Consider the following 14658-nt stretch of genomic DNA (forward strand, 5'->3'; position numbering starts at 1 on the left):
ACAACGAACGTTACATTTGAATTAATCAGCTGAATGTATATAAGAAATTATATCGAGATAAAATGATATAATTTTATAGAGAAAAATTTTCCCGACAAAGTTATAGTGAACAGAATTGGATTGAAAAAAAAAATTATAAATTATTATTTATAACACTGAAGGTAAGAAACATTAAAATTTTTTTTATAATTTTGTTATGAAAATTAATTTAGCAGATATTTAATCATTTTTTTAACAAATAAATTATAGCAAAAAAAATTGACATGTAGAAATTTTAAAAAATTAAAAATGCAATTTTTTTTTAAATAATTTTTCAAAACAAATTTGTTTGTTAAAAAAAAATTTTTAAATTATCAAGACTGCTAACTTTAATGTCATAATTTTATAGCAATTAAATTATCATAAAAAAATATTTAATTAAAAAAATTCCACATGTGAAAATTAAAAAAAAAAAATATTCATTAATATCTTTAATGTTTTTAAAAATTCTTTAGATTTTTTTTTTATATTTTTGGCTTCCTTAAATAAAGTAAAAAAGTTATTTAATGTAACGAATTCTATTATTTAAAAAAATTTGTTCTAGTATCATTAAAAAAAAATTTTATTTTAAAAATTTCTTAAGTCTTAATTATAAATAATTTTTTTGATCTTATCGTAAATATCAGCTATTAAAAATAATAACTTGAGGTTGTAGTGACCTAAATATTTATTATAAACTCTTCGATAAAAATACGCTCGAACTCGCTTATATCAATTCAAATAACTAAAATCTGTAAATAGTTATTGGAGATAAATGAAAAAATATTTAAATAAAATGATTGCAATATTTTTATTTAAACATGAATTTTATAATAAAAAAAAATTAAACTAATTAAGTAATTCATTTGTCATTTTAATCAGTCTTACTATTTTTCAGTTGCATTGAAAACAAGAACACTAAAAAAAAAAAAAAAAAAAAACAATAAAATTTAATATAATAAAATTTAAAATTAATCGATGGCTCCAATTATGATACTAAACAATTTAAACAGTCAATTATTTAATTATACTACTAATTTACTAATGAGTTTCAATAAAATCAGTCTTCAAGGTTCAGTCATAATATTCATTGATAAAAAATTATCATCATATTAATCTTATAACTATCTATTAGACTGTAGTTAAACCGTTATGAATGAGTTACAATTTTACTAAATAAATTTCAGTTTTCAAAATTTATATAATATGATATATAATTACGCTAAGTATCAATTGAAATTCTAACTATATATAATTATAGATTTGATTCTAGAGTTCAATTGATTATTTAAGCTTCTAATGATGATGTGCTGTGTATCTAATTATTGCAAACTCACAACACATATGTCAATCTTAAAATTACAAAGCAGACAGTAGTTTCATCGGTATGAATGAGTTAAAATTTTACTAAATAAATTTGAGTTTAGAAAATTCATCAAAAGTTTTATGACACTCAAATTAACAGACATTAAAAATTTTTTAGTAAATTATAGAAAAAATTCCACGTGTTAAAAAAAAAAAAAAAAAAAAAAAAATCATTAGTAATAATTATCAGAAATATTTTTTTTAGTATAATTAATTCGCTGTAAAAATTTATAAAATTTACGTTATCAATTCCAGAGTCCATAAAATATTCAAAAAGCTTCCAATAATTGTGTGTTTAGTAATTGCAAACTCGCATGGCAAATAAATTTTTTAATTATTTATCAAATACCCAGCCAGCAATATGATGTCTTATGAACGACTTAAATTTTTTTCTAAATAAATTTAAGTTTAAAAAATTCTAATATTTTACACAATTACGCTAAGTGTAAAATTTAAACACTAATTAAGTATAATTATGTATTTGGTTCTAGAGTCCATAAAATATTTAAGGCCTCTAATGATAATGTGTTGAATATATGATAATTGCACGCTCTCAGTGAATTGATAACAGCAGTTCCAGGCGCTGAAATAAAAATAAAATACATTTTTTTAAGTATACATTTATTTTATTAATAATTTATAATATTAAAATTAGTCGATTTTTTTAATTAAATAAATTAGACCTAAAAAATTTTTTTTTTAAATTGCACTTATAATTTTTGAAATTTTTTATAAATATTTTTTTGCAATAATTTTTTTAATAAAAAAAAATTATAAAAAATTTTTAGACGTCAGCTGATTTAATTTTCATTAATAATTTTAAAAAATATTCAAACTTACCTTCTACGTGCATTCCATCAGCTGTATCATTTTTCGCTCGAAAATGCAGTCTTAAATAATCTCGAGCGGCCCCGTTTGCTCCGTACACAAAACACGCACCCCCTCGAATGCTTCCTTGGACCCATATGTAAACACCATTTTCAATACCGTTAGAGGCTGCCATTCTAATAAAATTTTTTTTAACTCCGTTTTGGATAAAAATTTTTAAATTTCTGAAAAATAAATAAAGAAGTAATAAAATATCAACCGGAATTATTTTAATAATATTTTTTTGAGTTATTTACTAAAAGTATACCCCGAAAAATACTAATTTACCAACGACAAACTTATTGCGTCTCTGAGTATTTTCTTTTTGAATGTGTTTTTAATTATATTTCTCTTAAATAAATTTTTCTATTTTCAAAAATTCTTAATAGTAAGTAAAAGTTTTACCGCGTTTATTTTAGCAGCAAAATTTTTTTATAACAATTATTGTATTGCCTTAGAAAAATAAAATTATGAAAATTCTGAAAAACTCACCTTCACTTTCTGACGTTTGAGGTATGCGACTTCTAAGCGTCGGTGGATACGGAAAAACCAAAATGCTTTCGTGGCGAAAAAGACCGGAAACTATATTAGTGGAAATGTATACTTAGATAATGAGGGAAAATTTGAAAATGGAAAGTTTAAATATAGCTAAGTTATGACATTAAAGTTACCAGTCACTTGACCATTTTTTTATTTTTTTTTTTTTTAACAAACAAATTTGTTCCATAAAATTATTTTTCAAAAATTGCATTTTTAATTTTTCATATTTTTTATGTCAATTTTTTTTTTTTTGATAATTTATTTGTTAAAAAAATTACTAAATATTTGCTAAATTAATTTAAATTTTCTCATCAAACTTAATGTTACATAATTTTTCTTAATAATTTTTTTTAAAAGGTATTAAATTTATTTTTTTTTAATTAAATTTTCAATTATAAAATATTAACCAATTTTTTTAAAAAATTACATAATAATTTTTCAATAATTTAAAATTGATTAGAATTTGATATGCAAAATTTTTTCTCAGTAGAAACATATTTTATTTATTATAAATTTTACACATATATATTTTTATTAATTACCAATATAATTTAGATCTATTTAAAAATGCACTTTGTACAATAAAAGTTTTCTTTTGTAAGAAAATAGAATAAAATTCTTCATTATTTGGTTTCGGATAAATATTTATCATTCTATATCCTTGCTGGCCAAGTATATTTGCAACTTCCATTATATTCTCTTTAAAAAAAAAAAAAAAAAAAAAAATAATTGATTAATACTGATGTAGTACCAGTCTTAGACTAGCAGTTTTGAGGCTGAAGAGTCCAAAGCAAATTGAAATAATCGATTGTAGTGGTCTCTTTAATTCTATACCCACATGTTACTAAAAAATTAATAACAACTGTAGGAGCCGCTAAAAAATTTAAATTCTGAATTAAAAAATTAATTAACAATTAAAAATATTTTTAATTTATAAATTTACCAGCAATATGGTCACCATTGGTCGCATCTTCTATTCTAAAGTTATTTTGTAAAGCCCCTTTTATTGTAGAAGTTGCTCCGTATATTAAACATCCAACTCCACGAATGTTTCCTTGAATCCATATGTAAGTGTCACTACTTTGATCATTTCCAATGTTAGACATTTTTCTGTAAATAATATAAAATAATAATTATCTAAATATAAAACAAAATTGAATTATGTTCTTTGATTTATTTTACAATTTTTTACATTTAAATTAAAATTATTTTTTATAAATGACCCCACTAAATTTTGGCCATTGCTGGTAAAGCTGAACTTTTATTATAATTTTTATCTTTTAAAAAATTTTCAATTTTGAAATAAAATATTTTTGTAGATTGACAATTATAAAACAAGAATTAGGATTATAATAATTTTATTTTAGTGCTGGTTTTTAGTCGATGACGCGCTGAATAGATCGTAGTTCCCCCATACTTTGTTATGATTCATTAAAAAATTTGAGGCCGTACGCATGTTTGTTGTTGACAAATACCTGTTGCATTCTATATTTAAATCATTATATTATTAATTTTCATTATTTTTAAAAAATATTAATTAGAAATATCAGCGTAAATTTTTAATAATTTTTTATAGCAATTTTTAAAACAAAAATATAGAAAAAGTAAACGTACCTTCTTTTAATTTTCAGATGAAAAATCTCAAGAAAATTGACCTACACTGTACGAGAAACTTTAAACGATTGAGTGCATTTGAGGATGGAAAACTGAAATACCACTGCTACCACGAGGGCTAAAATTGCCGGAAACTGTCATTTTTAAAACCTGTATTTTCTTGTGGGAAAATTTGAACGTGGAAATTTTTTTTAAATCAAGGTGAAATTCTTTTGTTTGTTTTTTATTGGAATTGAATCAATAACAAAGTTATTTTTAGAATTACATCTTCATAATATTATTTTGTTTGATAAATTATTACCCATGTAGTAATGGTAAGTAACATGAAAATTTAAGTGTGTAAAATAAAGAATTGAGACATTCACATTTATGGTAACTTGTTATGATTCAAATAGTGATACTATCAAATTCTTTTTCCTAATGTCCATATTACACCGGGTCTTGACTCCTTTTCAGAAAGATGGGAAAAATTCAATACTTTAATTACTGGAACTGAAAATAATATTAATAATTTTACTTTTTGTTAATATTAAAATATATATATATATATATGTAAGTGTCATTAATATATTTAGTATTATTTATGACGTTTAAGTTGTAAGAAATATTAAGAAAATTATGTGAGACTTACTTCGATGAAATATCAAATGATCATCGAGTATTTCATTATTTTGTAAAGGTATTTGAAATTTTTCATGAAAAGATTCTCGAAGCTCTAAATCAAGTTCATCTATATACTATATACTAACAGATATACTTTGTCTTTAGCCCTGTATAAACACCTTTAACAATCATATAAAATGCCATCCTTGAAACTGAAATTCCGTAAGTTTTTTAACTGGAAAAAAAATTGAAGTATTTAGAAAAATTATCATAAAATTAAATGATTTATTTTTTTCTTCAATACAGTGAAATAGTAATACAGTAATTATGAAAATTAAGTTAGCCGACATCTAAAAATTTTGAGAATTTCTTTTTATAAAAAAAATTATTACAAAAGCTTTTTTTTTAACTTAATTTGTAAAAAATTTGAAAAATTCTAAGTGCAATTAAAAAAATATATTTTTTAGTTTTAATTTATTAATTTAAACAAAATCAAAAAATAAAAAATGTCGGGTAACTTCAGTATCAATAATTCTATTAATTTTTCATTGTTGAGAAAACAATGAACGTTCAATTTTTTGCAAGTTTAAATTATAATCGAGTTTTTTAAAAATTATTTTATAGACAATATTAAATAATTACATTAAAATAATTACATATTTCAATAGTAATAAGTCAACTAACACACATTCAACCCACCATGAACAGCGATCGAATGACGAATGTCGAGTGGCGTGAAACAAAATCTTTCTGTTGATTAATTTCGTCGGAAGAAACAAATGAATCGCGATCGCGTAATTGTCGTATACATACATTCCTCTTCTTGCCTTTTTTTCCATTCCATTTCTTGATGGTATATATATATATATATAAAACATTGAAGTAAAAATATAAAAAAAAATTCTTGCAGGGAAATTAAAGTTAAAAAAAATGAATTATTTAATTTTATAGAAACTTTCTAATAAATAATTGCTAATACAGTGTTAAATGATAAATATAATTTTTATTAATGAATTACTGCAATCAAATATTAAAATAGATTTTTTTTAAATATTGAAGAATAATTAAAATTTACTTTTTAATATTTTAATTTTTTTTAACAAAAAAATTTGTTCTAAAAAATTGCATTTTTAATTTATTAAAATTTCTACAAGTCCACTTTTTTAATAATTTTTTTTGCTATGATTTTTATTTGTTTAAAATAAAATTAAAAAAATTGTGAAATGACAGCTAAATTTAACGTCATCTGTTTATCATAAAATGTTATTTAAGATACGCATTGTGGTGAGTAAATAAATATGATAGTTTCTTATTTCACGACTGTTTCTAAGAACGAAAATAATCTATGAAAATCAAGTTAGCCGACATCTAAAAATTTTAAGAATTTTTTTTTTATTAAAAGAATTATTATGAAAATTAATTCAGCAGATATTCAATAATTTAAACAATTTTTCTAATAAATAAATTACTGAATTAAAAAAATAGACATTTAGAAATTTTAATAAATTAAAAATCATAATTATTACAAAAAAATAAAAAAAAATGTTTATTTGTACAAAACTTGAAAAAACTATAAGTGCAATTTTTCAAAAATTTTTTTTAGTTCTAATTTAATAGATTAAAAATAATCAAAAAATTAAAAACGACGGCTAACTTTATTATTGTAAATAATCTGTATATTTAGGATACACTTAAATATACTTTAGAAAAAAAAAAAAACATTCATTATCATCATCAACCATTTCAACGATTATATTATCACTTACTATTAAAATAAAAATAATAATAATTTATTTCATTGTTAAAAATACAATAATGAAATAACATTAAAAAAAATTTTTTTTAATTATTGTAAAATTAAATCTAACACACATACTAAAATTAAAAAATAAACATTTTTCTAAGATTAATAAAATTCATTTATTAAGTTAAAGCGACAAAAAGTGCTAATAGTGTTTGATGAATAAATATGAGAATAATAAAAGTGGAAAAAATTAAATATTTCTTAGCTAATAATTAAGACAAAATATCATTAAAAAAAAAAAAAAAAAAAAACTACAATATTCATTAAATAATAAATTTATTTTGAATTTTAGCTAACTGTGCCGCAGTATGGCCATTATTATCAACGACATCCGCCGAAGTTTTATCAACCAAAAGCTTCCAAACACTCAGCGAACCCGCAAGAGCTGCTCGATGAAGTGCAGTATATCCATCAGCATCCTGAATATTTAAATCAGCTCCAAATTTACACAGCAAGCGTACTACATCTTCATTTCCTCTGCTAGCAGCTCTGTGAAGTGGTGTTGCTCGACCGCATCGCGTGATTGCATTCACCCGAGCACCGTGTTCTAACAGGAGCTTACATACATCATAATGTCCCGCGCGAGCTGCATAATGAAGAGCCGTATATCCAGCAGAATCTTCCTCAGAAACAGATGCGCCTTTATCCAAAAGCTGCTTCACCCGAGCAATATCATCTGATTGAGCTTCAAAAATTTTTTATTTTAAAAATTAGTCAACAGAAGATTAATTAGCAATAATAAATAATTTTTTTACAAACCTGCGTACCAGATTCCACGTTCAAAATCCATTTCGGAAATTGTCTGACGGACATTAGTTCCACTATCTAATTTACATACATAATTATGATCATGACCGTGGTCGTGATTAATTTTTTCCTCCATAATTATTAATTGGACTTTTTAAAATTAAATCTTCCTCGGCGTTCTTTAATCTTAATCTTATCTAGAGTATTAAAAATTATATTGAATCTTTTAGAAAAAAAATTAACAATTATTTAAATGCAATTTTATTTATTGCACGAAATTACATGGTTTTAATTTTTGTAGATATCATTAGGCTGCCATTTAATACAATAAAGTATATAATTATAAATTTATTTTATCATCGATTAGGTAACTCGTTAAAATCAATTGGTATGTTTTATAAAATAATTTGCTAATATTTATTAAAGTCAAAAAACTATAATCTCACTATCAATCATATATACTTGGTCTTTTTTTTTCATTATATTTAAATTGACACTATTTTGTTCCATTGTTATTATTTTAAGTACAGAAATAAATTTCAAAATTAATTTATAAATAATAAAGATAATTATTGAATTTTTTTTAAATAATACTATTTTGATAAAAATTTTTTTTCTTAATTATATCTATTAAACTGCCATATTTATCATTTTTATAAGTTGTACCTGTTAATAAAATTTAAATGTATAAAAATTGTTAAAATTTTTTTCTATAAATTCAATAAAAATAAATTTAATCATTTTTTATTTTGATTCATACGCTTCAAAGTTCATTATTTGGAATAAAATTTAATGGATTGATTATAGAAAAATAAATACTTTTTTTTTTTTTTTTTTTATTTATTTATATCCGTAAATTATTTTAAATGCTATTGTGATCGATAAAAAATAATTGAAAAAGAGAAAAAAGCTAATTATACTAATGGAATTCTTGGAGTAAGTGATGCATATTAAAAATAAATTTTCTATCGCTCAATAAAATGGATTATTCTCCAGATAGACAATATCAAGTGCAATAATATTAATTATTAATATGTAGTGCGTAATAACTTTGTTAGATTATTTATAAATAATTTATTTAAATTTCTCTTTGCAATGTCCAAAGTATCTCCGCTTCTCCAGTACTAGACACGATCCGATATCCCAGTTCAGCCAGTGCATTTATAACCGGAATTGGTGATCCTGAAATTAAATTTTCAATCTATAAAATTATTACCCGGTAATTTTTTTTAATCATTAAGCAATTGCAAAATAATTTAATAGTTAAAATTAAAAAAAAAATATGAACCTTTGATCAGTACGCCGTTCATAACATCAGTTCCTGAATTAGGAAAACGTTTACAAAGTGCCTGCATTTCATCAGCTATCAATCCAAATACAGAACAGTCCGTAGCAAATGGTGAACCTTTTACGGCAACGTAATAATAACATTCATTTGCAATCAAGGAACCGATATTTTCAGCTAATTTTTGGTCACTCATTTTATATTTATATTTTTTTTTATCAAATAAATATAAATAACTCTCAAACTTCGTTGTCTTTTAGTTCTAAAAAAAAAATACATTTAGATCGGTATAGAATAATTATTTTTAACTGAAATTCTGAAATTAGGGAACATTAGTTTTTAAAATTATAATTTAAAATTTTAGTCGAAAAATTAAAAGATTTATTACAATATTTTATTTTAACAATTTTTTGTATTACTTCTACAAAATATATACATTACAAATTTAAATAATGTATAGTTGTACTTAATATTACTTTCATAATTAATTAAAAAAAAGTCACAACTTTTATTGATAAACTTGTTAATGTGTAGGAATAATATTAAAAAGTAAATTATATGAAAGAAACGCTTTTTTCGTACTCACGAACATTTTTTTTTCTAATAACTCGCTGAATACTTAACTAAAACAAATGATAAGTAAAAATGAGAAATGAAAAATAAAAAATAATTAATAATAAAAATAATTAAATGAATTGTTAAAAAATTATTGTTGACTTAGTTTACGTTCGCGTTCTTCTTTATATTGCATTAAACGCTTTTCATGTGCCCATCGTACTTCACCACATATTTTTTCCTGTTCAAATTCATATTGACTGCGTTCTAATTCTAATGTTTTACGTTTCAACTCTATCTCAGCGATTTTTCTCAAAGTTCTTCGCTCTAATAATTGTTCATGAAGAATTTTATTTTTCAAAGGTGAACTTCCTCCTGCAGGTGACTTAGTACTCATTTGATCGTTAATCGGTGCTTTTTCAAAATCATTTTCGTCGTAACAAACAACTTGTGCTTCTTCTTCTTCAGTTAATTCTAAAAACATTATAAAAAAAAAAAAATAAATTATATAAAATAACTCTGAATTTTTTAAAAAATTTCAGTAATTATTTACGAGTGGGGTCAACCTCATTTTAGGCCATAGAAAATTTATTTTTTGATAATTTTTTTTTTTTTTTTTTTTTTCAAAAAAATATAAATTAAAAAAGATAAAATATAAATTTTATCCAAAAACATGAAAGCCAATATTTTTTCTTTTTTTTTTGATTTATATATTTTTTTTTTTTTGGAGAAAAAAACAATCTATCAAAAAAAAAATTTTTCTATGACCCAAAATGGGGTTGACCCATTTGTAAATAATTACCAAAATTTCTCTGTAATTATAAATAATAATAAAAAAAAAAAATCATACCATAATCATGATCAGGAATTGACTCGTACTCATTGTTTTCTTTCACAGTAACAATTGATTTTTTATCCTCAACTTCGGAAGGACGATTATTAGTCTTTGGATGTTCTTGTTCTGGTGACCAAGTAGGATCATCTTCCTCCTCAAGGCATTCGACATTCTGAGCTGGTACTACAATTTCACTGTGATTACGGAATTCCTTCAACTCTTCTTTCTGGCGATTCCACTCACTGATATCTTCCAAATCGGCTTCGGTGAGATTACTGATATCAAGTGTGACATCACCATTTTTCTTGATCCAAGTACCGCCAATCTTAGCGCCCAATAAACGTGCTCTGTTTACGCGCTTACTTGTAGACACACGTAAAAATAATGCTTTCACTTCAGGTGTTGCTTTTTCACAACGCGCTAAATGTTTTTCCATTCGCGTTGCATTTTGAATATAAGATCGATTACAAAATTTGCAAAATGCAACAACAGATGTTCCATCAACTTTTTTGTGATAATAAGTCCAAACAAGTCCACGTTTTTTCACCATGGTTGTTGAAAGTTATAACAATTACTGGCCGTCTAATTTTCTGTTATGATCGTGATGACTGATGTGATGATTCTTGGTGATTATTTCAAAGTAATGGGTTTTTTTTATTCTTGACTTAATTTGCCCCAATTACTACAATAAAATATCACGACCCGTACTTTTTAAAGTATAACTAATTATAAAAAAAAAATATATTTATGTATTTATGTTTTTTAATTATCTAATTTAATTATTATATTTATTTTATGTACGAACGTAATAAAGCGTATCTTTCAATAGTTTAATTAATTTTTAATAATAAACGCGCAATATAATTTTTAATTATTAAGTACAAGTACAACCATCAAATTAATAAAATATGGCAGAAATTAATTTTTTAAGTATAATAATATAATAATAATGATTGTATTTTAATATATCATACCTGATTTAACAATTGTATCAGGCTCAGGTTCTGCAAAATCTTTTCTCATAGTCCACATATACTCATTGTAGTCTTGTTTTACACTCGTACTAGATGAAGCAACTACTTTGTAACCCAGAACTTCTAGTGCCGTTAATATTACACAAGGATGTTGTAAATAAACAATTGTTGAATCGTCGCAGTAGCCACCAGACGCAAAACGGGTTAGTTGTTCAATGTCAGTCGCTATAACAAATTAATTTTTTTTTTTTTAATAAATAATTATTCAAATTTTTTTTATAAATAATAAATTTCTTAATTTTAATTACTAATTTGTAGATTAAAGTGTTTATAAAAATGAGTAACTATAAATTATAATAATAATTATCAAACTAAACAGCATCAGACAATTTTTTTGGATTTTATAAACTATGTATTAAAAATTATATTTTATTAAATTATTGTGTAATGTCTTGTAGTTAATTCGCTTTAGATATTTAACATCTTAATCTTAATTGAATAATGTAATTACTATTATTTTCGCTTAAAAAAAAATATTGATATTTTTTTTTTATTTTATAAGAATATTTAAAGATTATAAAAAAAAAAATTCAACATTAAATTTTTGTAAATATATGATTTTTTTTTAAATAATTTGTGGCTAAAATAAAAAATAACATTTTTTTTAATATATTTAATTTTTTCAATTTCAAAATTTAAAAATTATCTTTTCAAATTTTCAATCCTGATCATCACTTTTTTTTTTTAATTACGTCTTGGTCAGTGTCCAATTCGGAATTTTATATCGACCAAAAAAAATCCAACAAATTATTTAATATTTAAAATTTAATCCTATAAATAATCTCAAGAAATAAATTTTGCAATAATATTAATAACACTGTTAATTTTTTTTTGTTTTTAATTATTTAATATTTTCGAGGCACCGCCAAACTTTTATTAGTGCAATTTTCGAGTAAAAATTTCAGGATTTAAAAATTTATAATTTAAAGAATTTAATAATTGTTGTGTAATACCGATTAGCGTTCAAATAATATAATAAATAAATAAATAAATAATTGATAAAATTATAACTATAAAAATTATAAAAATTGTCGATGCTTTCTTCTCTGATTATTGTTCACAAAAAACTTTCCTAGGGAAAAAAATTCTATAAATGCAATTATTAATTATCAACAAGATGCACATTCATTTAAATAGAGTAGGATGCAAACGTTATAACAAAAGGATAAATTGTTAAAATAAAATAAATAAAAATAACAATAACAGATATGTGATACCTTTCAAACCAGAAACGAGCACTCTCCAAGGATATCTGTGACTGTAGGACGCAAGATTACCACGTACCAGAATGTATGGCATCTGTAGTTTTGTCTTATAGCTGTAATACACGTATTACAACATAAATTTAATAAACTTTTGTTTCAAATTACCACCACATAAAAATAATCAGTACTATAATGAGTATAGAGAATAGCAAAAGTCCACCACCCAAAAATATATAATTTAAATTAAAACAAATATATTTTAAAATTAAATAACAAATTGCACTACGCGAATAAGAATATAAATTACACTATTTCACAATAAAAATATTTAGCTCAAATAATTAATAAATTCTCAAATAAATAAATACTATTAATCTTTCGTATAAGTACATACGTCAATTCATCAAAGAGATGTATTGCAATTGTAACTGTAGCAACACGATATGTAATAATGGTAATACTTTCATGTAGGTATATTTTATGTACTATTTGCAACTACTCGTACGTATGCCTATAGTAGACATTATATATATATATATATTGATAAATATGTTTCCGAACATTAATTTGCTTTAATGAACTGCTCCGTTAACAATTTCTAAAAATATAAATGTAATCTATTTGCAGTTGAATTTTTTGATGCGTGGGTGAATTTTTTTTTTCAACTAAAAATAAAAAATAAATTAATTGCTAATCAAAAATAAGATAACATACTATTAATGTACTAAATTATTAAATATATTATACTGTAGACATATATATGGCGATTTTATAAAGTTGTATCACACTACAAGATAATAATACGTATTTAACGTTTTATTATTCTATTGATACTTTGCATTAAAAAAGTCATGCTAAAATATTACTACGCAATAAAAAACGGAAGGTTGGTAAATAATTTATTAGTGATTATAAAAATAATTATTATAATAATAATAATTAGTAAAGTATCAGGAATTAAAAAAATTAATGGAGGGAAAAAGCTAAATAATTTTAATAGTTCCACCACATGTAAAATTTACAAGTAATATAAAAAATTATGTCTTACCTAGAAGCTTGTAACTGTGTTTACAATTGTTGAATTTTTCAATAATAATTGCCGCTTCATGTCACCAATTGGTCTAATTTTTAATAATCAGCTGTTGTTTAAATAAATATTATCAGCGGTTATTTATAATGTGAATTCAATTGAACGGTAATATTTCGTTTAACAGGAATTTATTACGCGTTAGTAACAAGAAATGTCTATGAAATGAGCGTCCGTTGAGTAACCTGTAATAAGACGAGTATATCGATTGTTAAGTGCTGTTTCTATGTTAGCTTTTTCGTAATGAAAAAAAAAACAAAATTCTTATGATACTGAAGTTAGCTTGTAATAGAGAATAATTAATATTTTAACATATCAATATGGCAATTAAATAATATTATTGTTGATTCTATTTTTAAAAAAATGATAATTGTCTAATAAACTATTAAATGGATAAATAATGAATTTTTAAAATAGAAATTAATTGTCTTCAAGTATCACAATTAAATATTTTGATTGTATTAAAAAATCATTGAGTTTAGTCGATAACTTACCATGAAAATTTGCAATGACCAGTGACAAAATTTTAATGTTACTAGAAATTTGAATAGCGCGCTACGCGCGCGCCTTAATTTTGACCAATAGGAATCAGGTTCCATTTTTTTGCGAGTTTCGACTATTGACTAACTTCACACTCTCATGTGTTTTTATTGTAGGGAAACATTAAGCTTATATAAGGTAAAAGGCCCAATTATTGACACTTGAAATTTTTTTTTATTTTAATTAAAAAAAAAAACAAGTCAACTCTAATTAATTCATAATTATAATTTTTTAGTTATAAATTTTAAGAAAATTTGTTTTTTGATAACATTTAATTTTTTTAATAATTCAATTGCTATAAAAAATAAATTATGGCAAAAAAAAATTGACATCTAGAAATTAAAAAAAAATTAAAAATGCAATTTTTTAAAAACAATTTTTTGGAAAAAATTTTTTTGTTAAATAAAATAAAAAAATTGTCAAGTGATAGCTAACTTCAATGTCATCAATTTCATGAATTGTCTTATTTTAAAAATGTATTGGCGGGTCGAATCAGTTTACCGTAATTGTCTTTGAAGATAGGGACTTTTCTAGTTTAATGATCATTCGGAAGATGTCA

General features: G+C 22.9%; 3 protein-coding genes and 2 long non-coding RNA genes across 11 annotated transcripts; 1 reads left to right on the plus strand and 4 right to left on the minus strand.

Moving 5' to 3' along the window:
- Positions 1–28: 28 nt before the first annotated feature.
- LOC141536603 (uncharacterized) lies at positions 29–7232 on the plus strand. The gene is made up of 3 exons (XR_012480754.1): positions 29–161; positions 4422–4605; positions 7104–7232. It is a non-coding gene; the product is annotated as an uncharacterized LOC141536603 (long non-coding RNA).
- On the minus strand, positions 3267–4567 carry LOC141536599 (uncharacterized). 6 transcript variants are annotated; one of them, XM_074257242.1, is made up of 4 exons: positions 4405–4567; positions 3734–3900; positions 3629–3680; positions 3267–3489 (listed from the first exon to the last, which is right to left on the minus strand). In XM_074257242.1, the coding sequence occupies exons 2-3, from the start codon at positions 3894–3896 to the stop codon at positions 3643–3645; spliced, it is 201 nt and encodes a 66-aa protein (XP_074113343.1). In that variant the 5' UTR covers positions 3897–3900; positions 4405–4567; the 3' UTR covers positions 3267–3489; positions 3629–3642. The 6 variants fall into 6 exon arrangements, with proteins under 6 accessions (XP_074113343.1, XP_074113342.1, XP_074113341.1 ...); XM_074257241.1 differs by having other exon boundaries at positions 3629–3664; positions 4405–4561; XM_074257240.1 differs by having other exon boundaries at positions 3267–3680; positions 4405–4564.
- LOC141536605 (uncharacterized) lies at positions 4618–5963 on the minus strand. Its single transcript, XR_012480756.1, has 3 exons — positions 5664–5963; positions 5036–5242; positions 4618–4896 (listed from the first exon to the last, which is right to left on the minus strand). It is a non-coding gene; the product is annotated as an uncharacterized LOC141536605 (long non-coding RNA).
- Positions 6889–13766, minus strand: LOC141536596 (uncharacterized). 2 transcript variants are annotated; one of them, XM_074257233.1, is made up of 4 exons: positions 13521–13766; positions 11208–11432; positions 7571–7755; positions 6889–7496 (listed from the first exon to the last, which is right to left on the minus strand). In XM_074257233.1, exons 3-4 carry the CDS (start codon positions 7692–7694, stop codon positions 7075–7077), a joined length of 546 nt encoding a protein of 181 aa, XP_074113334.1. In that variant the 5' UTR covers positions 7695–7755; positions 11208–11432; positions 13521–13766; the 3' UTR covers positions 6889–7074. The 2 variants fall into 2 exon arrangements, with proteins under 2 accessions (XP_074113334.1, XP_074113335.1); XM_074257234.1 differs by lacking the exons at positions 6889–7496; positions 7571–7755 and adding exons at positions 8937–9105; positions 12485–12585 and having other exon boundaries at positions 13521–13735.
- Positions 9210–10949, minus strand: LOC141536594 (uncharacterized). Its single transcript, XM_074257231.1, has 2 exons — positions 10249–10949; positions 9210–9872 (listed from the first exon to the last, which is right to left on the minus strand). Exons 1-2 carry the CDS (start codon positions 10781–10783, stop codon positions 9550–9552), a joined length of 858 nt encoding a protein of 285 aa, XP_074113332.1. The 5' UTR covers positions 10784–10949; the 3' UTR covers positions 9210–9549.
- Positions 13767–14658: the final 892 nt, after the last annotated feature.

The sequence above is a fragment of the Cotesia typhae genome, unplaced genomic scaffold (assembly GCF_013202065.1).
Source record: "Cotesia typhae breed Kobodo isofemale line unplaced genomic scaffold, CoteBio_Ctyphae scaffold_152, whole genome shotgun sequence".
NCBI classification, from domain to species: Eukaryota; Metazoa; Arthropoda; class Insecta; order Hymenoptera; family Braconidae; genus Cotesia; species Cotesia typhae.